Consider the following 21,379-nt stretch of genomic DNA (forward strand, 5'->3'; position numbering starts at 1 on the left):
CTTTTTTTTTGTTTAGATTGTGATTGTGCGTTTTGAAACTGTTGAAAAGAAAAACAAACTGATATGGAACCCCTCTTGTTCTATTATTAATACGGGCGCAGATGGCTGGGGCCTTTACATGGCGGGGCAATTGATAAACAACCCCGAGAGTCGGTATTAGTGATGCCGACTGATCCTTAAGCTCCGAGATTCATACGCCAGCATTACTTATTAAACTAACCCCATAATACTAGTTCTTGCCGTCATAACCTTAGAATTCTCTGGCTCTCATGGCTCAACTGGTCTCATTGCTCGGCACCACAAGCATCAAGCGTTCGTTATAGGGTGGGACTGCGTTCACACAACAACACAGACGTTTCCGGAATTTTCAAGCCGTACGAATAAAGAATTCCTCTGAATCAAAACTGACATGATTTCCTATTTTACTAGACACATGGAATGATCTGCCGAGTAAAGAGCAACAAAGCATCTACCGTCAAGTCGTTTTTAGGCAGAAAAGAATCATCAGATGCAAAACCGGACTACGCGGTCGTGCCATCCAGGTGCTTGAGGGCCAAAAATGCATGGGCATGCCCAGTTGTTGCTAATGTGATTATGCCTTGTCTCGTTCTTGAGACTTTCCCCCCTAGTTCGATCAATTCTTGCGTCACTATTGAATCAACGAGACCATGATGCCTCGCGGCCGAATCGCCGTTTCTGTTGACGCCGTAAATCCAAAAACTCCTGCCTGAAGAGGCGTCCAAGATGACTGCGTTCAAGCCCTTGTACAATTCTGAGCCAACCTGAAAATCTGTGGTCTGATGGACAATGCCCTTCCCCCGTTGGGCCTCGACATGGCAACATATCATGTCACTTACCAAAGATATGGCACGAGTGCATCTGTTCGCTTGGTGCCGTCTGTTTGCAGTTTGCAGCTTCAATGACCCAAAGTCCATTGGATATATGTGTTTTATTATCCCAATTTTGCCTGCAATTGCCGCAATTGCCGTTTCCAAAATCGCCGCGGCCTTGTATCATCAAAGAAACATCCGCTGCTCTTGGAATAAGACTGCTCATTCCTCGTCATGTCTCGTGTATATGTAAACATTCTCCGTGCATTGATGCCGGGTATGACTTGAGTTGGCAGATATCATAATTATCGCTGGCAGATTGTATCCGCTTGTGCGCGTTGTCAGTCTCGGAAAGTGTGCCTAGACACCCTCACTCACGTGGCCGGTCCACTGGTGTTGGGAAACCCCCAAGATTCGAAGCCCATGCTCTGCTGCTGAGGTTGTTGTAGGAGCATCTGCTGTTGCTGTGTGAGCCAACTGATGCTAGGCTCGCCCGCTTGGCTTGGCAAATGGCCTGGTCTGAGAGAATGGTCCATTGGAGACGTATATGTGCCTTCCACTGTCGGCTCCACCCCGTTATACAGTGAGTTGCCTGGGAGCGAGGCAAACTGCTGATGTGATTGACTGATGAAGTCGCCGCTAAAGGACACAGATCTCGCCTGTGCCGCTGCTAGTGCTACGTTGTTCCAATTCCAGTCGTTTAGCTGCGGCGTTCCGGAGGCTGCTTCCGCCCATGTAGACTGAGAGGCCGATCCAGGCCCAAGAGAAGATAACTGTTCGGTAGAGCTGCTTTCGCTACCGTATGGATGCCACGCAAAACCCATATCCATTGAACCAGGTATAGTTACTGGGCTTGGCTGAGTGGACCTCCAAGCCAAACTCGAACCAGGAGAGACATTAAAACTTTGTTCGGCGGTCATTGGTATGCTCAGTCCAATTTCTGGCAGCGAATGGTCAGAATATTTGTCCACATTCTCCGAAAAAAAAAAAAAAGTCTTCACAAACCTTCATCTGCAACACTCGCAAAGGCACCGCTGGACGGCACAATCACGGGTGCAACAAGACCAACGGAGTCTTGTACCATTCCCGTCCCGTACACATGTCTCGATGCTATGACGGCTGGATGCCCAGATGCAGGTGCTGGTGAGGAGGATTGCGAGTGTGCCGCCGATCCGCCAGTTCCTTGACCAGCACTCTTGCCTTGCGAGTCCACCGTCGGTTGCTGATCAACGGGGCAAAAGCTGCAGTCCTTCTTCAGACGTATGCAGTTTATACATCGGTTCTGTATCTCCGAAGACACGATACAGCGGATTTTCCGCCGCCGGCAATGACCTGTTGTATCGCGGCCTTGGTTAGCAGCGGTGACTTGAGCAAAGCTCCAGAAGCCCGAGCTACCACTCGGCAGCGTAACAAACCGAGAGGCGCGTGGAAGAGGCAGAGCGCTGGACTCACTGCATGCTATTGATGTTCTGTGGTACCCTAGCTTGTTACGCTTCTTCTCCCCCGCTGTCGTCGGGCTGTCTTGCGCCATGTCGCGTACCGTGGGTGTCGAAAAGGATCGCTTGAGAATGGGGGATGGCTCCTCGAGCTGTGCGGTCATGCTGAAGGACCCTGGTCTGCTGAGGTCGGAAGTCTTTTTTTGGCTAGATTTGTCCTGTATAACCTGTCCTGAGGTAGATACCTCTTCAATGTCGCGACTCTCGCTGAACTGCAGCTGGTCTTGATAATGCCGTTGCCAAAGGCTGTCGCCCCCGCTGCTCGTACTATTTTCATATGCGCCTCTATGAGATTTCAGTAGAGTGCTGTTGCCTCGCGCAGGCAATCGATGTTTCCGTGAACCCGGTGACTGCAGTGTAGATCGGAGAGGTAAGGGGCAGATGACAGCCATGAAGATGTTGTGGACCAACAACACCTGTCAAACTTTGGTTAACTGAGTAGCGCTGCACAGCCCGTCTCTTCTTGAGTGAAGAAGAAGAAGAAGAAGCAGAGAGACCTGCGATATTGCTTTGAACAGAGTAGCCTCGCGACCACTTCTCGGACGGAGAGAGATGGTGAGAAGCAAAAAAGGAGATGAGAAACAAGAATAAGAATAAAGGTGCTCGGGCTCTAAAAATGAGATTTTGCCTTTTTCGCCACGGACACGGCTGTAAGCGAGAGGGAAGAGGAAAGAACGGGAGGAGGGGAGGCCGAGACGAATGATTGGGCAGCTGCCTGTGCCTGATTGCCGGCAAGACCAAACTTCCGAGAAGCGGTTTAATTAAGCAGATTTGGCCAAAGAGGGACAGCTGGTTGTCGTGCTGGGTGGCCTTTTCAGTTTAGGATAATCAAAGCCAAAGGAATGCCAAATGATCGAGAGTAGGCCCCATAACTGTACGGAGAAAGTCAAGCTTCCCGATGAGTATTAAAGTTTCGCGGTGCCTTGGACGTGAAGAACCCGAAGAGCAGGCAGTGGGGGATGGGGAAACATAAATATTGTATATCACTCGTTGGACGGAAAGGTGACGATGCGAGCGAGGAAGCTGAACAAGAGACGTAGAATGGCGTCAAGTTGGGGTAGTTTGAGAATGTAATTCGTAGCGAGACGTGAAGGCCTCCTTGGCCGCAGCCCATGTACGTCGGCAAGCTTTCTTTGCCACGCCCCCTGGTGCTCTGCATGCTTGGCTTTATTTACGCTTGGGAATGCATAATGCCACAAGCTAGCCTGTCTACTGGTATTGTGGGAATTGGGTGCATTGGCTGTCTGATCATCTTGTCGTGCGCTGGGGCGGCGCTGGGCGAGCCTGACAAGGTGCGCACGCCACTCCCACCAGTGTGGTGACAATTGTATATACATATGCGAGTTATTCTGGGCAAGGCCAAAAAAAAAAAANAAAAAAAACCTGCGTAGGTAGGTAAATAGGCCTCAGCGCCAACCCCCCTGGTGTGTGTCGATATGAAGAAGCGTGGTGGCCTCGTATGTATAAGCTGGCGCACCACCAGGCTTTTGCTAGCTTTGCGCCCCCCTTCTTGTTGTTAATTAATGTCTCTCTACTTGGTGGCGCTTCGAAATGTGAGCTAAATGACAATGTTGGCCCGAGAAACAAGGATGTAACGTTTTACGGGAGAGCCAGTTTTTTTTCTCTCAGTTTTTCAGTTTTTTTATGCTTTGCGATTCGGGTATACGAATCTCTGGGTGGCGGTGACGATGATGATGATGATCCCTATAAACAACTTCCGATGTGGCGTAGGCGCGCCTTGGGAGGGAAACCAGTGATTGGAGGCGAGGAGAGACGCCGATTCGCAGGTCAAAAAAAGACCCCCAAGGGGACCGGGCGGCAAAAGAAGCAGCAAAGAGAAACAAGACACATGCCAGCTGCAGAAGCAGGCTGCAGAGCAGAGAGCCAGCGCCGGTAAATGGCGGTTGTCAAGCAAGCACAATTGCATGTGCAGTTGATCGACCGTGGTGGCTTGGCCAGGCTCCATTGTCGAAGAAGGAAATTCGGGCGCCAGCCAACTACTCCGTTTAGAAGAAGGGCATGAGATGAGACAAGAGCGCCCAGACGACTGAAATTCTTGCAGACAGGTTGCGCAGGTCATGAGGCTAGCGACAAATAAACTGCATAATACCCTGCGTGTCTGTCACTGCGAGTCCCGCCCTCCTCCCAACCAGTTGTCTGCATCTGCATGTACTGCATGTAGTATGTAGCAGTGATGGATGAGCTGACAGGGGTATGCTGTGTGCCACTGCCGGACACGCCAGTGTTCCAAGAGACGGGTTCTTGGGACGGGGGAATCTCTCTCTAGGCCGATTTGACCTGCAACGTCTTTGTCCTTGTCCGCTCCGCTAAAAGGGAGAAGGCGGGAGGGAGGGGGTTCTTCTCAAGTTAGTTACCTTTTGCTAACTAGGGGAGCCGGGACCGGCCGAGGTCCATCGCACAGAAGAATGATTTGTGTGGTGCGCCTTGCAAGGACTGCGACGTCGAACCTAAAAGGCCAAGGTGGTTAGACCCCTGCGCATAACGGCCGCCGGCTACAGGCGACTTTTGGGAAAGCCTGTTCAACCCCCCTGGCCTGTTCTTTCCCTTGCTGCATCCAAACTCATGAAGAGGTGCAGGGTTTCAGTCAAGCCTCTGCGGAGACATCTCCCTTCTTTTCTCCATGGGCTGGACAACCACGTTGCCACTTCCAAGAAGCGGTGACTTGTCGGGAGGAAAGAAAAGATATAGAGACCATGTTGAATAATAGAAAGCAAGGAGGCTTGACCGAGTTTATCTTTCTTCCAATTCAACTGTCAAAGTTTTTCTACTTGTGACCGCCGTCCCAGCGCCACCAACTCATTTTTGCAGTCTAAGAATAATCATACATAATAACTCATGGATCAGGCGGGGCAGGACAAGAAATGCGACATAATAAACAAGTTCCCGGGGGGATGATCGGCTTAAAGCAATCTACTCAGCAAGTTTGACTAACTAAATACCAGTAGTTGACCAGTTGCTTGTCCATGATAGGACACTCGGGTTCCACTAGACAAAAGTGCGTGCGCTCACAGATGCAAAAGGTCGTGTAAGGAAGGTTTTTCATGGATTTTATTAATAATAAAATCTCCGACGGCCAATCAGGAGTGGGCGCGTCTCGCCAGGCTGGGATTGACCACGTTTTTCAGACATTACTCTGTATTGCGATTGTCACCAGCAGGGGATCCTTGCTTCTCTTCCTCTCTCCTGTAGGATCCAACGTTAGTCTTGTCGACCGGCTCCCGTCAAACGAGCATCACGCGCTAATACTACTACAGATGCTCCCTTGCCCGATTCACCAATCTGTTTTTGGGCTGGTGCTGTGCTCTTTGCTTCCAAATAATGGCGTGTAACGTGGTTGGCTCCTCGATGGGACTAACACGCCAAGATAGACTGTAAACGACGGGCCTCGGATCGAGCAATGCGTTTCTCCACCATGTTGATATCGACTAGACGAGTCTTACTTGGACCAGAGCTGCCTCATCAGAGCTTCTTGCCGAATTTGGGCTGGACAATACGCATGACCATTGTTGCATAGGTGCAGGGGCCGCAGCTGCATGTCAAGACAACCCAGGACGGATTGCTGTTATCCCGCAAAGCGTCGTATTCCTGACACAGGCAAATCGTATATATAGCTCAACATGATGCATGACCTTGTTTGGGGAAGCCCTGTCGACTGCCAACACATTCTGCATGCCGTGTTAGCGGTGTCGATAGCGCCCTGATACCGCGAGGATTGGTTGGAGTCGTCTGTGGCACTGTTGACGCTAGTTCGGAAAGTCTTTGTTTTGCAGCATGATAATAATGCGACTGCCTCTCAAATGCATGCTGCAGCCTCTACTCTCTCATCAGTACGTAGGTACGTATTCTGTTATGGAATAACTACCTAATTAGAGGAGGAATTTATGTGACCCACAATTCTGAAGGGTGGGGGAGAGAACTGAGACCACGAACCGTGTATCAAGCAAGGTAGACCGACGTACGAATATGAGTACCAAATATGGAATATGTTGAGTGTAAACTTGTCTCTTTTACAATTACAAGGAATGTCTCAACGTCTCAAACGGACTCTGCCGCATCTTTCAGCAATTCCACAAAAGGACATTAGCGTATAAAACGCGGAGCTTTGCTCCTATTCTATTCAGCTAATTATGGGTTTTCCAAGTGACTTACTAGTGGCATCTCGTCTGAATCACAGCTTATTAGGCCGGGCCTAACCAAATGGCCTGCCACCTGCCTGCTGCCTACAAGCCACAAGCTAACCAACTAGTGGACAGGGGAATGCAATTCCAGAACCGCCAAGTCTGTCCTGCACAACAACAGAACAACAGCATGGATGCGCCGTGGCCATGTATACTCACCTCATGCGAGGGTGTTCTGAGGCGTCGAGGAAAGTGTCAGTTTGAATCCTGCAAATGCAGGCAAAGAGGGGAAACGGCGCTAACATGCTGGCGGCGATTGATGCAAGCCGTCCATGGCAAGCAAGCAGCCAGTGCCAGCCAGGCAGCCTTGCCAGCTGCAAGCTGGCCAGCACAAGAGATGCCCAATTCTCGACAGAAGAAGGCTTTGGGAATTGCCTGCATTGTTCAGGGCACCAAGACAGCGGGAAGATGCTGCGGATCCTTGTCGCAAACAAGGAAGGAAGCCTTGCGACTGGCCGAACCGCATGCACAAGGCCACTCAAATCAGGCCGATAGCCCCAGACTTGTGCAAAATGAGAAAAAAAAGTCGATCTGTTTCAGGCAGCGGCCAAAATCGCCCGCACACTGCAAAACAAGGACCAGCGATTCCCGAGGGTCTTGAGGCATATGGGGGAAGGGGACTGCTTTTTGCTCAGGAGGGGGGGGGGGGGGGGGCAGATTCGAAGCACCCTCACCCACCCCCTACACAAGCAGACTGGCAACAGGCTGGTGTGTAAGGCGCAAACTAGCCATTCGTACTTGGCGGGGTTCCAGCCTCGATCGACTAGGTGTGTATTTATGGAAATGGAAAGAAAGAGACTTGGAAATGGCACCAAGTCATCCGGAGTTTCATGGCTGTATTCGTCTATAGGCTTGTTCGTGACAACAACTCTCGACCTGCAATCCAATATCAGCCCCGGCCAGTCAGTCAAGTCCACTCACCAAATTTCCCGTCGGTTTACGCAGCCCGGCTCTATCTACGGAGTATTCGCAGCCTTGTTGCATTTCAGGTTACACAGTCTCATTTTTCATCTCAATTTTTTTCTTCTTCTTCTTTCCAACGGTGCGGGAGTTGCGCCACTCGTATCGCTGAAACGACTTTGCTACTTTGTAAAGACGATGCATATGTTTCAAACTTTTACCAAGAATGAGTAAACAAATAGCGTACGCATGTTCACTAGGTGCGTTGCGTCTTTCGTCGTCATTTACGGATGCTGACAGAGAATAACAACAGTACTGCTGCTTCAACTGTTTGGCATGCTGCGCTCCAACTTGTTGCTACAACCTTGACAACATTCTGGAGGCGCAACCACGAGTGGCTTTTTACCGCAACATTCCCCAACTTGCCAACTTGCCAACCCAACCGAGCTGTCAAAGTGAGTCCCGCTACAAGCTGGGCTTGAGGGATGTGGCGTACATATGGGAACAGATGCAGGTAGAGATCTTCGTCTGAAATAGGCCCTCGTTAAGCTGATCCCTTCTCAAGCTAATCACGGACATGAGATGGTGCCCGCCAAAGTCGCGCATTCCAAATCAGCCAGGTAAACTAGCCAGAAAATCAGCCCGGGAATCAGCCAGGATATCAGCCAGGCAGGCTTCTTCGGAATATGGGGCGAAAGCTGGTATCCATTCTTCATCTGACCGCACCCTGGGGGGGCGCGAGTCGCGAAGCTGATTGTGGCGAGAATGAGCAAGCGAGATGACTGCTCATATGTGGATGATTTTCCGGGTTAGGCTTGCGCGCGTCGGCATCTCACATGATCACCGCCTCTTCGATCAGAGACGGTAGCTGCATAGCCATATTTTAGTGATATGTAATCATCTTGGCACGCTGCCAAGCTGCTTCGAAGCTGCTGAGACTTGGAGGCCAGCCACGCCTTCAGATGCAATGTGGGGCTCGAATGCTTTTTCATTTCTACCATTCATAGCAATCGTGAGTTGGGAGCACAATTTAGAAATAACGCGCTTCCCGCGCAAATACCTTGACGCGAACTCCGCATACCATTCGTGGCTTCATATCGATTAGTTAGCAGATTTTGGCGTTTGCAGAGTTGCGTCTCCCGTCGGATATCGGAATGTCGTGGAAAGCACAGCGGCCGAGAATAGAGGCGATAAAGTTCCACCCCCCCGCCAGAAAGACTTGAAGCTACCTAGAAAGTAAGCTGCGGAACACGATGCATCGACGTGATCGATTCAGCGATCTGGGCCAGGAAGAAGGTTGGAAACAATGGCAGTTTCGATTTAGCTTTGTTGTCCTTGACAGATTCTTAGCGCCGAGAATGGAGGGAACTAGTTAGAATTTATAAGCACTATTGACAGCCGCAATCTAGACATGCCTCAGAAACGGGAGATGATAGTCGAATCGAGATGATCTCGACCTTTCCTGTACCCAGTTATCCTCGACATTTCGTGGCCCTAGTTTTGAGACACTGTATGCACTGTGCTGCCACGCAGTTCTGTAGTGGGCCCCACAGTGCGCCACAAACCCCGCGCCGCAAACTGGCAGGTATGACGCCGTTTGCAAGGACCCGATCTGGCCATCAATGAGGACTGACGGCTGGACGCTTTCCCCGTGCTTGCAATGAGCGACCTTCAAAGGGCTTGGGCTAAGTCGAAGCTTGGGGTTGCGCACGTCGTGTTTGATGAGGCTGAGGAGGACTACACGATACCCGAGGCGGCTGATGTGGTTGACGACGACTCATCATCGGCATCCTCTGCGTCTTCAGTTTCCTCAACTGGCACCATCGTGCCAACGGCGACCCAGCGTCTTTTTTCACGACCAAATGGGTAAGTTGGTTTCCTATCCATCAAAAGTGTACAGGAATGCCCGTACGAACCGGAAAGATTGCTGACGTGTTGGGCAGAGTCTCCCGAGGGCGGACATTGGAGCAGATCCCATGGACGACATATTTTGAACGGGAACTGTACATGGACTCGGCAGATCAGTCGGTCAAGTTCCACGCCTACCTCAGCTCGCCTGTTGAAAAGGGACCTCTGTTTGTCATGCACCATGGAGCTGGCTCCTCTGGGCTGACGTTTGCTTTACTTGGTTCCGAAATTCGGAAGCGCATGCCCAACGCCGGAATCCTCGCGGTGGACTGCCGCGGTCACGGCTCCACAACGACGAAGAACGAAGGCAACGTAGACTTGAGTCTGCAGACCCTGTCCTCGGATCTCCTATTCATGATTGAGGCGGTACAGAAGCAGATGAGCTGGGCTTGCCTGCCGCTGCTCGTCCTCGTGGGCCATTCTCTCGGCGGCGCCGTCGTGACACACTTGGCCAGCACGAAAAGGCTCGGGTCGTCGCTGCTCGCCTACGCCGTGCTCGACGTCGTCGAGGGATCCGCGATTGATGCCCTGCAGAGCATGCAGAGCTATCTCTCAACGCGCCCCAATGGCTTTGCGAGCGTGGAATCTGGCATAGACTGGCACATTCGGACGAGAACAGTGCGAAACAGCACGTCGGCGCGCACGTCGGTCCCCGCGCTGCTGTTGCTGCACAAAGACGACGGCATGCCCAGTCCAGAGGGGCCGTGGCGGTGGCGGACCGACCTCGCGGCCACGCAGCCCTTTTGGGAGGGCTGGTTTGCCGGGCTGAGCAAGAAGTTTCTGGCGGCGCCCGGCGGCAAGCTTCTGCTGCTCGCGGGGACGGACCGTCTGGATACAGAGCTGACGATTGGCCAGATGCAGGGGAAATACAACCTGCAAGTGTTTCCAGAGGCGGGGCACTTTATCCACGAAGACCTGCCGGAGCAGACGGCGATTAGCCTGGTAGACTTTTATAAGAGAAACGACCGGAGCCAGCTGGTCCTGCCGCCCAAAGTGTCGGATCTGTTGAAGCAGGGGAAGAAGGTATAGATGATGTGGCTAGCAGAGGAGACAACGGTGGTGGCTTTCTGTTTCTAGGCGTAAAAACAAACTATGGGTAGATGTATAGAGCTAAATCTTGCAACAGGTTGCCACGTATCTCTGATGCCTTGTTCTTGTGAATGGATAATCGAAAGGAGGCTGTTGATTTAGGACGATTGTAATGTTAGTGTCATCCAGGGCCTATATTTACACCAGATCCTTGCTCCGCTAGCGGCCTTTCCCTGTCGAGTGCTAACAAAATAGTGCATGGCTTTACTATGGACTCAATCGTACCAGATCCTTGCCTCATTTTCAGCTTCTTCCTGTCGAGTGCTAAACGAAACAGTATAGGACTTGACGCGGGACTCAAGTGCCGAACTGGATCGTATGATGACTTTACTTTAGAAGTAAGTGCCGTATTGCGCAACTACCACTAAACTGCGAGGTGTAGTTTGGTGAACGAGGCAAGTCAGATCGGCCGATGTCCACATCTAGATGAAGCGGATATCAAGCGTGCCGAGACAATAAAAAAGGTGCCGCCCAGGTTGCATTACAGGGTCAGGTCAGCTGCAAGTGAGTTCTGACAGAGCCCCATCCGCATTAGAGTGGAAACACAACCGCCCTAAACCTACTTCAAGAGGAAGCGGAAATAAAGAACCAAGACCGCTTCGTCGGCCATGTCTATCAGTCGACCGATCATGACGTCAGCCAAGGACGGGAAGCGGTACATGGCGAAAAAGATTCCTATCGTCCCAAGCACTTAGATCCTTAGCGGATGATTATAATTTGTCTCTTAATGCGAAGGATTTTTGGCGGACTGAAGTGGGGATTTCATATTTCAGCTTCAACATTTCACATTCGGTATCCATCGCCAAGCACCGACGCATCACGCATCTTCGGCGGCTTGATCCGAGCTGCAGCAGCCATGCCCTCTTGTGAGTAGTACAAGAGCTTTTGCTTCGGCCAACGCCCATTGGACTTACACACTTGATAAGTTTTCTACTCTACGAAAAATGCAGACTCGTCGATACACCAGCTACCCCCGTCACTTGACCGAGACTCCGTGTTGGGCATCCTCCACAACGATGCACTTTTGCCCCGGATTCTGTGGCCTAATACGATAATGGCAGACAAGCAACAGACCCTGTCTGGTATAAGCGGCATTCTCACCGACAGCAACGTCCATGCGTCTCTGTTCAAACTGACAGACGGACTCTCATGCGTGGAAAAGGTCGCTGGCTTTACAATGACGGTGTCGTATATCCTTCTTGACGGCGAGGCAGCGACAGGCGACGTGAAAAGGCCGCGTTGCTTGCGGGTGCGGGAAGAGCGGTCGATTCGCGCGCTGAAGCCGATTGCGAGCTTTACCAAGTTTAAAAACGAGTCGCCGACAAAGACTCGAAATCTTTTGCGATTTTTTGAAGCGTTTAGTCAAAATGGAGCCGATTCGATGGCGGCGCTTGAGAGTATTGCAGTAGCGGATTCTAATAATGACAGGCAAAAGGCAGCTTATGCATGAACCCAAGTAACAGGAGACGAAATTGTTGTAATGGAAAGTAATAATAGAGCGTGCATGTTCATCTCGGATTCTCTTGGTGCCGAGCGCTGATTTTCACAGGGGAGAGACGGGGAGGCCTAGAACTAACTGGCTCTCTTATTATTACTGAAAGCCTGCGTCACAATTAGCACATTTTCATTATTCGCGCTTCGTGCAGTGGAGATGTTTATCGACTCTGCGATGGCAGTGTCACTATAAAAATCGATCGCGTTTTGGCTGGGCTACCGTACAGTAATTGCTCCAGCACAACTTAGTAAATGGCAAAGATTCACCAGCTTGTGGACTGCCGTGACCTCCAAGCTGCTGCTGTGTAACGGGATCCTGTACTCCGTACCGTCACGCCAATTGGCAAAAGACTAGGCATTAATCTCAGTACGAGCATTAACCAGGATTCCAACTAAGGCTTATATAGCTGTACCGTTACATGCCGGCCTGCGTATTCGGGTAAGACGCAAATGCATTGGTGCAGTCTACGTGCGTAGTGATGGGTGGCCGGGTCGAGTAGTAGCTCTAACTTTTCTGGTGAGTTATGTATATGCAAGTGCCTTTTCATCGATGTTCTCTTCATCTTCAGCCTCCTGGAAATAATTCGTAATAAAGTCGGTGTTTTCAACTTGATTCTTGATTGTAAGGTCAGATCGATGGCATCTCCTAAGACGCTAGCGGGTGGGTCTCTCTAGTTACAGGGGCTTTCACACTGTTCATTCCGCAGTAAAATGCACCGGAAGCCCACTGAAACCCCGCTGAAAACCTGCTGTAGAAGCCTTGACCCTTCTCCGCAAACTGGCACTTTCAAGAAGAAGGACCCAACAAATCCCCACGCTCACTCATGATGCCTCTCTCGTCTCTGTTTGTGTCGCGCATTCGTCTTCCTGCACACTCTGAGACACCTTGGGTTTGCGCCACCCGCGCTGTCATTCTGCCCTGTTGGAACCCGTTACCCGACCTGGAAATGCCTCTCTGAATATCGCGACTTTCTACATGGCCTCGGAACCCGTATCGATTAGCAAATACACCACCCGTCCCATGCCCACCCCATCACCTTCCTCCCTGAGCCCTCGCAACAGAGGACTCGCTTCGACTCGACCACCATGGCCTTTCTAGAGGACCCTCGCCTGCGACAGCGCTGGAATCAAATTACGCACGACGCCGAGGCCGTCACCGAGAACGCGGCCGCCGGCATTTGGTCCTTCCAGCAACACTACATCAATCCCTGCTTCGGATACCTCAGCAGCTCGTTCGAGCAGTGCACCGCCGTCTGCCTCGGCGACCCCGACGAGCGCATGCGCCGGCGCAGGGAACGCGAGCGCGGCGGTGCCGGCGCTGAATACTCGTTTGATTTTTACGACGACTGGTACGACCAGGGTGACGGCCAGGATGGCGGCACCGGGCCCGGCTTCTTTGGCGGCTGGGCCGGCGAGGACTGGGACCGTCTGCTCGCCGGAAGCGGCAGCCATCCCAAACACCTCGGCGGCGAGGGTACCACCGCCGAGCAGCCGCGACGGAAGCGCGGCATGAGCTACGGCACCAGGGGCACCCGACGCAAGGCGAGCGAGCAAGACGCCACCATCATTCCAAGCACACAGCCCATCGGGTTTCTCAGCAAGCTGCCCTGGAAGATGGGCGGCACCCTGCGATACAAGCCCAGTGCTGCCGACTTGCAAGACCACCCTGGAAAATCGGAAAACGCGCCCCTGCTCGGCAGCGACGACGAATCGGACTACGGCCAGCTCATTGTTCCGCGCAAACGAAGCGGCACTACGGGATCCGGTGGCACTGGAGGCACGTCGGATTCCTATCGATCACGTGGTGACTTGTTCCCATCCGACGGCGAAGGCGAGGAGGATGCAATCGTATTGGCCGACGATGTCACATATGATATGGTGCGAAATGATCGCAGCAGCGGAAAGAGTGATCGGACGAAGAGCAGCAAAGGCAAGCGACCGGCCCAACGAGGGAACTTCTTTGCACCACGAACCCTATCGAGAACGACAATAGCGTCAAACTCCTCCGCGGAGACCATGCCGTTGAATCGCTCAATGTCGTCACTGGCCATGAGCCCAGCCGCTATAGAGCGCGTGCCGTCACTGAACGACTTGCACTTGGAGGAGGAGAGGCTGCGCGACGAAGAGGAGCAAGAAATTGTCCGAAAAAAAGAAGCAGCGGTACAATCGGCGACACAACTCGGACTTTTACCAACGACTACCGACCCACACTCTGTCACCCAAGTCAGAGATTTCCCGTTGAACGATCATGTTGCACAGATCCCACAGGCTGCACAGGAAATGGCGCAACAGACGCGGGACACTGTGAGCACAATCGCTAGCCATGAGCAACAAAACGCCACGCCGCGGCAAGGCTCGCAAAAAGAGGAACAAGATTTTGTGCCTGCGCGACTGCCGCACTTTGACTCATGATTTACATCGAGACACATTACGCATCCTCTGTACATATTAATTACGACATGACGAGCCGCAATGGGTTGCATAGCACTTTTACGCGGGCAACAAATCGGGAACACTGCGAGAAGGGCTCTTAAAAAAAATGCGATTTAGCGTTGTATGTTATATATCGAGGACAGTTTGCCTCGAGGGCGTTTTAGATGGGAAGCATAATCCGCGCTACTTTTATCTTTGCTTTGCTCCGGCGTGATGAGTCGGCATGTAGTTGGTGCTTGAGCATAGTCGCACCTGTCGCTCATCTTGTACGACATGCGACGTCGCATCGGGGCGAAAACCACATGTAGCGTATCCTTGTACGTAGAGCGTCGGGGGGATTGATGAATTGAACCCCCTAATCTTGAGCCACGTCATAGCGTTCCCCAACCTCCGTGGCGGACGGCCTTCCCCGCGGAGGAATCTGGGATTAGCGACTGACAGGCAGGCCTCGGCTACGATGACCCCACAAACATCAGAACGGGAGGGTATGAGAGAACTAAATAGCCGAGTCGCGACCTCGCGGCATCTTCAAGCTGCCGGTCCGTCCGGATACCTGACTGCATACCCATAGTTGATGTATATTATTGTTCTTCCCCATCCAAGCATTCATTTTACTTTACGGCCAAGGACAACGCTCATCTAGAAATATACTTACGTCTCCATTTAAGACCATTAGCGAAGTAGACGCAGCCACGACACAACACATACACGACAAAAAAATCACAAAAAATGGCTCCCACAGGCCCCATCACGACAGATTTGACCAAGGTGCTGGGCATCAAGCACCCAATCCTCCTCGCCGGCATGGCGCGCGTGTCTGGCGGGCCCCTCGCCGCCGCCGTCTCCAACGCCGGCGGCCTCGGCGTCATCGGGGGCTTCAAGTACACGCCAGAGCAGCTCAAGGAAATCCTTGCCGAAATGAAGGACAACCTGGCCAGCCCGGACCTGCCCTTTGGCGTGGACCTGGCGCTGCCCCAAGTCGGTGGCAACGCGCGCAAGACAAACTACGACTACACTGACGGCAAGCTCGACGAGCTTATCGACCTTACGATTGATAGCGGCGCGAAGCTTTTTGTATGCGCCGTCGGGGTTCCGCCTAAGTATATCATCGAGAAGCTGCATAAGAACAACATTCTGGTGATGAACATGGTGGGCCACCCCAAGCACGCGAAGAAGGCGCTGGATCTCGGCGTCGACATGGTGTGCGCGCAGGGCACCGAGGGCGGCGGCCACACGGGCGAGATTGCCACGTCGATCCTCATCCCGGCCGTGGTGGACGTTGCGCGGCAGTACCGCCCGCCGATGCTGGGCGGCTCGACGGCGCTCGTCGTGGCCGCGGGCGGCATCTCCAACGGCCGCGGGCTGGCGTCGTCGCTGATGCAGGGCGCGTCGGGCGTCTGGGTCGGCACGCGGTTCGTCGCCTCCAAGGAGGCCAACTGCAGCCAGCAGCACAAGGACGCCGTCGTCTCGTGCGACTACCACGAGACGGAGCGCTCGCTCGTCCTGACCGGCCGCCCCATCCGCCTCAAGGTCAACGACTACATCCGGCAGTGGCACCAGCGGCCGGGCGAGATCCAGGCGCTGTGCGACAAGGGCGTCGCGCCCATCACGCACGACTTTGACAATGACAAGGAGGATATTGACTTTCCGCACCTGATGGGCCAGGTGGCGGCGTCGATTACAAAAGTGCAGCCTGCGGGCGAGATTGTGGATGAAATGGTGGCCGAGGCCACAGAGATGCTCCACAAGGCGAGCACTTTTGTTGGTGCTTCTAGCAAGTTGTAATAGAATATTTTATATTAGCCGTATAATTGCAAAATATGTCATTTCACAATTGCCCTCTCAATTCTGTCTGTCAGCCGTGCAAAGTGCGAAGAACAAACTGTCCACACTGTACACGCTACTCGCTCTCTTAGTGGGGCTGGCTTTTTGGCCGGCGCAACTTTTTCTTATCGATACTGTCACCAGAACTTTTTTTTTCCCGCCCGCCTACACTGACGACCAGCTGTTGCAGAATCCTCCGCACCCGAGACTCATTGTACATTCGCGTTCCTACGGCGTACCACACGGCGTACCACACGGCACATAATGGATCATTCAATAAAGAAGCGCAAGCGCAGAGAGGCCGAGGATGCCGCGCCGGCCAAGACAAACGGCGCCGACAGAATCTCCAAAAAGACGAAAAAGGCCAAGAAGCCTTCCCCCGAAGAGGAGGAAGTAGAGGACGATGACGAATTCGAGGGTTTTGACGAGGAGCAAGAAGATGTAAAAGATGGAGAAGAAGCAAGCTCTGAAGAACAGGCCGAGGAAGACGAAGACGACAAAGCGAACGGCACCGATCTGCCGACCGATAATGCACCCATACTTCCCATGGCTGCCGACGCCCAGTCCTTTGACGAGCTGAAGCTTTCAGAGAAGACGATGAAAGCTATCAAGGAGATGGGATTCACCAAGATGACTAGCATTCAGAAGAGCGTACGTCCTCTCGGCCGACTCGAATAATACCGTGCCGACATACTAACTGCAAGACAGGCTATCCCTCCTCTGATGGCTGGCAAGGACGTTCTGGGTGCGGCCAAGACTGGTTCCGGTAAAACGCTCGCTTTTCTGATTCCCGCCATTGAGATTCTCTCGTCGCTGCGATTCAAGCCCCGCAACGGTACCGGCGTCATCGTCGTCTCGCCGACGCGCGAGCTGGCGCTGCAGATTTTTGGCGTCGCGCGCGAGCTCATGAAGCACCACTCGCAGACGTACGGCATCGTCATGGGCGGCGCCAACCGCAAGGCCGAGGCCGAGAAGCTCTCCAAGGGTGTCAACCTGATCATCGCCACGCCTGGCCGCCTGCTCGACCACCTCCTCTCCACGCCCTTTGTCTTTAAGAACCTCAAGTCTCTCATCATTGACGAGGCCGACCGCATCCTCGAAGTTGGTTTCGAGGACGAGATTCGCCAGATTGTCAAGGTGCTCGCCAACGATGACCGCCAGACCATGCTCTTCTCCGCCACGCAGACGACAAAAGTCGAAGACCTCGCGCGCATATCGCTGCGGCCGGGCCCGCTCTACATCAACGTCGACGAGGAAAAGGAGTTTAGCACCGTGGACGGCCTGGAGCAGGGCTACGTGCTGTGTGATGCGGACAAGCGATTTATCCTGTTGTTTTCGTTTTTGCGCCAAATGCACCAGAAGAAGAAAAAGGTTATTGTCTTCTTTTCCAGCTGCAACTCGGTCAAGTACTACGCCGAGCTGCTCAACTACATCGACTGCCCCGTGCTGGACCTGCACGGCAAGCAAAAACAGCAGAAGCGCACAAACACATTCTTTGAGTTTAGCAACGCTCCTTGCGGTATTTTAATCTGCACGGATGTCGCTGCCCGTGGTCTCGATGTAAGTATCGTACGGCAAGCCGCGCTTTCCACCTCATTCTAACACGTCTAGATCCCCGCCGTCGACTTCATCGTCCAATTCGACCCTCCGGACAATACGCGCGACTACATTCACCGCGTCGGCCGCACGGCCCGCGGTGCGGGCAAGACGGGCCGCAGCTTGCTCTTCCTGCAGCCCAACGAGGTGGGCTTCCTGTCGCACCTCAAGGCGGCGCGCGTGCCCGTCGTCGAATTCGAGTTCCCCGCCAAGAAGATTATCAATGTGCAGTCGCAGCTCGAGAAGCTGATTGGCAAGAATTTCTACCTGCAGCAGAGCGCCAAGGAGGCGTTCAAGTCGTACCTGCACGCGTACGCGAGCCACAGCCTGCGCTCCGTCTACGATGTCAACAAGCTTGACCTGGCCAAGGTCGGCAAGGGCTTCGGCTTTCCCACGCCGCCGCGCGTCGACATCACGCTGGGCGGTTCCATGAGCAGGGAGAGGGTGCAGGGACGGCGGTCATATGGCAGCCAGCCTCAGCAAAAGTTTAGTGGCAAACGGCGTTGACGTGGGGTTACTTTGTTGCTCTTTTTTGAGTTTTTACATGTTTACCAAAATGTTTTGTATGGATTTCGGCATAACGTAGATAGAAACAATGAGAGGACATTTGAATTATGATGCAGGCCACTCTCTCAAGGGTCATCTGTTGTGAAATGCCTAGATAGGGTTACGTCTTATGAGCTGTATACGCAGCTGTTGCATGAAATTGAGAGAGAGCTTTGTCAAGACATTAGCACTAACGCCTTGAGGCAGTTCAGCGCGGCCAACTCGCCCACTCGAGTGAAAGAAGCTGCGATGGGGCAAGTATACGAGGTATGACGAAATGACCGGCACATGCCGCAGTTGCTGAGGGGTCTGATTCACATGTCAACGTGTCGACCTGAAGCAACCCAGATCAAAACAGTTGGAAGCGACTAACAAACCCAAATCAAAATAATATCTATATTAAGTAATTCAGGAACTGCTGATCGATGATAATTGTGCCTCGGGCCGTTAGGCTAGCGGCGTGGGCGGAGATGGTCAACTTTGAGCTCCGCCAGGTGCGGGATGCCAAGTCTACAACTTTAATCTTGCAACGTCATCTCATTTCTGGAGCCTCTTCCCCAGTTCCTCGAGGCCCGGGACTCATTATTAGCTGTAGCCGGCGCACTTTCGAACCCAGGATTTTGTAGCGTCGGCTATATCGGACCCAAATTGTCTGTCCCGGCTGTTCCGGACACCCCCCGGCACCGCCTACTACCCATCATGGAGGTTCATGACGCCGCGGTGCGCCTCATTGCGCAGCAGGTCCAGCGCTTCTCGGAGCAGCAGAAGCCGTTTCGCATCTACCACGGCTCGACCAACAGCACGCGGACCTCGCAGCGGCGCGCCGACAACACCATTGACACCAGCCAGCTGACGCACGTGCTCTCCGTCGACGCCGCCGCCAAGACGGCCCTCGTCGAGCCCAACGTGCCCATGGACGCGCTCGTCGACGCGACGCTGGCGCACGGCCTCGTGCCGCCGGTGGTGATGGAGTTTCCGGGCATCACGGCCGGCGGCGGCTTCTCGGGCATGGCGGGCGAGAGCAGCTCGTTTCGGCACGGCGCGTTTGACGCGACGATGCGCTCGATTGAGATTGTGCTGCCGACGGGCGAGGTGGTGGCGCGCGCGTCCAAGACGGACAACCCGGAGCTGTTTTGGGGCGCGGCGTCGGCGTTTGGCACGTTGGGCGTGGTGACGCTGCTCGAGGTTGAGCTGCGCGACGCAAAGGAGTATGTCGAGCTGACGTATGCGCTGACGACGAATAGCCGAGATACGGTCAGGGTCATGGAAGAGGCTGCCGCTAGAGACGAGACGGACTATATTGATGGCATCGTCTTTAGTAAGGATGCTACTGTGGTATGTATAGGGAGGCTCACAGATGATATGCCCAAAGCAACCTCACCGCAGCGGTTCTCGCGGCGAAGCGATCCTTGGTTCTACATTCGCGCACAGCAAGTCTTGAAACAGTTACAGAAGCAATCTGTTGAAGCGACAGCAACCACAGTCGTCGACTATATCCCACTCCGAGACTACCTCTTCCGCTACGACCGCGGCGGCTTCTGGGTAGCCAAGTATGCTTTCCGCTACTTCCTCACGCCCTTTAACCGCATCACCCGCTCGGCGCTCGACCGCTTCATGCACGCGCGAGTCATGTACCGCGCCGTCCACAAGAGCGGTCTCGCCGACACGCACATGGTGCAAGACGTCGGCGTGCCCTACGCCGCCGTCGACGACTTTTCCGCCTGGCTCGACGCCCACTTTGCCATTTACCCGCTGTGGCTTTGCCCGCTGCGCGTCCAGCGCGACGGCGCCGACGCGCAGCACGGCCTGCATTCCGAGTTTGGCCGGCCAGACGCGCCCAATTTGATGAACTTTGGTGTCTGGGGCAGCTTAAGCGGCACGCGGCGCGACGTCGTGGCCAAGAACCGCGACCTTGAGCGTAAAGTGCAGGCGCTGGGGGGCAAGAAGTGGCTGTATGCGCACGCGTACTACCCCGAGGACGAGTTTTGGGCGCACTATGACCGGGCGTCGTACGACGCCCTCCGGGCAAAGTACGGCGCGGGTTACCTGCCCAGCGTGTACGACAAGGTCAAGGTGGATGTTGACGCGGAGGAGGCGGCCGTCCGCGCGACATGGAAAGCGAGAGCAAAGCACGGGGTCAAGGAGATTTGGCCGGTGCGCGGCCTGTATGGGTTTTACAAGGCTGCTGTGGGTGGCGATTATTTGCTGCAAAAGTCGAGGACGCAGCCAGCGGCCAACGAACGCGCGTAACAAGCCATAATGATGAGGTAAAAGGCTTGAAGCTTGGCACGTGGGAAGCAATGGCGAGCCAGTTTGTATATAGATTGCTAGAAGCAGACGAGAACATGGTTGGGATGATGACGGTAAAAAGACTTTGCGAGATTTGGTACGTTTGAAGCAACGATGAGCAGGTTTTGTATATAAAGTCATGTGCCAAAATGCTGGAAGAAGACGAAAGCAAAGTTGTGCATGCCGCTGCAGCAAGTCAAATTGTCAAAGAGGTAGAGCCATTTCGTAACTCTTCGCGTCGCCGTTCTTAAGTCTCATCATATCGTGCATATTCCCCTTTAGGGTATCCGTATAGTGCTATTCGTCATTCATCACCATTACCTCCCCTTGAAAGCCCCATTGAAAGTTGGCGAGACCAAAGAAAAGAAAAGAAAAAAGAAAAGAAGAAAAAGGAAAATTTGCCCTTTAGCGGGCCTGCACAGAGGCGGCGTGTGCTGCACCGTTGCTCGCCGAGGAAGCATCTGGGCCCGGCATCAACAGCCTTTCCTCGTCCAGCCTTTCGAGCCGGACCTTGGGCGCGGCGGGCCCGCCGCCGACTGAGATCTCGGTTGTCGTCGGGCTAACCGACGACGGCGTCATGGATGACTGGCGGCGAATGCGGTTTCGCAAGAGACCGCTAGAAGCTCGCGGGCCAGCCATCTTGTAGTTGTTTCTTAGTTCTTGAAATCTTGATGGTAGAATTGCCAGGATTTAACAAGGAGCACTGCGGAAGAAGAAGAAGAAGAAGAAGTAGAAGATATTCTGCAAGATGAAAAGAATAAAACGGTTCTGCAAA

The 21,379-nt window shown here is 53.4% G+C and overlaps 6 protein-coding genes across 6 annotated transcripts; 5 read left to right on the forward strand and 1 right to left on the reverse strand.

Moving 5' to 3' along the window:
• Positions 1-1,204: 1,204 nt before the first annotated feature.
• On the reverse strand, positions 1,205-2,430 carry BBA_06552 (C6 finger domain protein; the record flags this gene model as incomplete). Its single annotated transcript, XM_008601649.1, has 2 exons — positions 1,205-1,770; positions 1,836-2,430. The coding sequence occupies 2 exons, from the start codon at positions 2,428-2,430 to the stop codon at positions 1,205-1,207; spliced, it is 1,161 nt and encodes a 386-aa protein (XP_008599871.1).
• A 6,655-nt stretch (positions 2,431-9,085) lies between these two features.
• BBA_06553 (protein phosphatase methylesterase 1) lies at positions 9,086-10,362 on the forward strand (the record flags this gene model as incomplete). The annotated part of the gene is made up of 2 exons (XM_008601650.1): positions 9,086-9,291; positions 9,369-10,362. 2 exons carry the CDS (start codon positions 9,086-9,088, stop codon positions 10,360-10,362), a joined length of 1,200 nt encoding a protein of 399 aa, XP_008599872.1.
• Positions 10,363-13,002: 2,640 nt separating this feature from the next.
• Positions 13,003-14,328, forward strand: BBA_06554 (uncharacterized protein; the record flags this gene model as incomplete). The annotated part of the gene is made up of 1 exon (XM_008601651.1): positions 13,003-14,328. The coding sequence occupies one exon, from the start codon at positions 13,003-13,005 to the stop codon at positions 14,326-14,328; it is 1,326 nt and encodes a 441-aa protein (XP_008599873.1).
• A 750-nt stretch (positions 14,329-15,078) lies between these two features.
• Positions 15,079-16,134, forward strand: BBA_06555 (2-nitropropane dioxygenase; the record flags this gene model as incomplete). Its single annotated transcript, XM_008601652.1, has 1 exon — positions 15,079-16,134. The coding sequence occupies one exon, from the start codon at positions 15,079-15,081 to the stop codon at positions 16,132-16,134; it is 1,056 nt and encodes a 351-aa protein (XP_008599874.1).
• Positions 16,135-16,437: 303 nt separating this feature from the next.
• BBA_06556 (DEAD/DEAH box helicase) lies at positions 16,438-18,276 on the forward strand (the record flags this gene model as incomplete). Its single annotated transcript, XM_008601653.1, has 3 exons — positions 16,438-16,824; positions 16,882-17,733; positions 17,785-18,276. The coding sequence occupies 3 exons, from the start codon at positions 16,438-16,440 to the stop codon at positions 18,274-18,276; spliced, it is 1,731 nt and encodes a 576-aa protein (XP_008599875.1).
• A 738-nt stretch (positions 18,277-19,014) lies between these two features.
• Positions 19,015-20,565, forward strand: BBA_06557 (FAD binding domain protein; the record flags this gene model as incomplete). Its single annotated transcript, XM_008601654.1, has 1 exon — positions 19,015-20,565. The coding sequence occupies one exon, from the start codon at positions 19,015-19,017 to the stop codon at positions 20,563-20,565; it is 1,551 nt and encodes a 516-aa protein (XP_008599876.1).
• Between the last annotated feature and the right edge of the window lie 814 nt (positions 20,566-21,379).

This window comes from Beauveria bassiana (genome assembly GCF_000280675.1).
Source record: "Beauveria bassiana ARSEF 2860 unplaced genomic scaffold BBA_S00019, whole genome shotgun sequence".
Lineage (NCBI taxonomy): Eukaryota > Fungi > Ascomycota > Sordariomycetes > Hypocreales > Cordycipitaceae > Beauveria > Beauveria bassiana.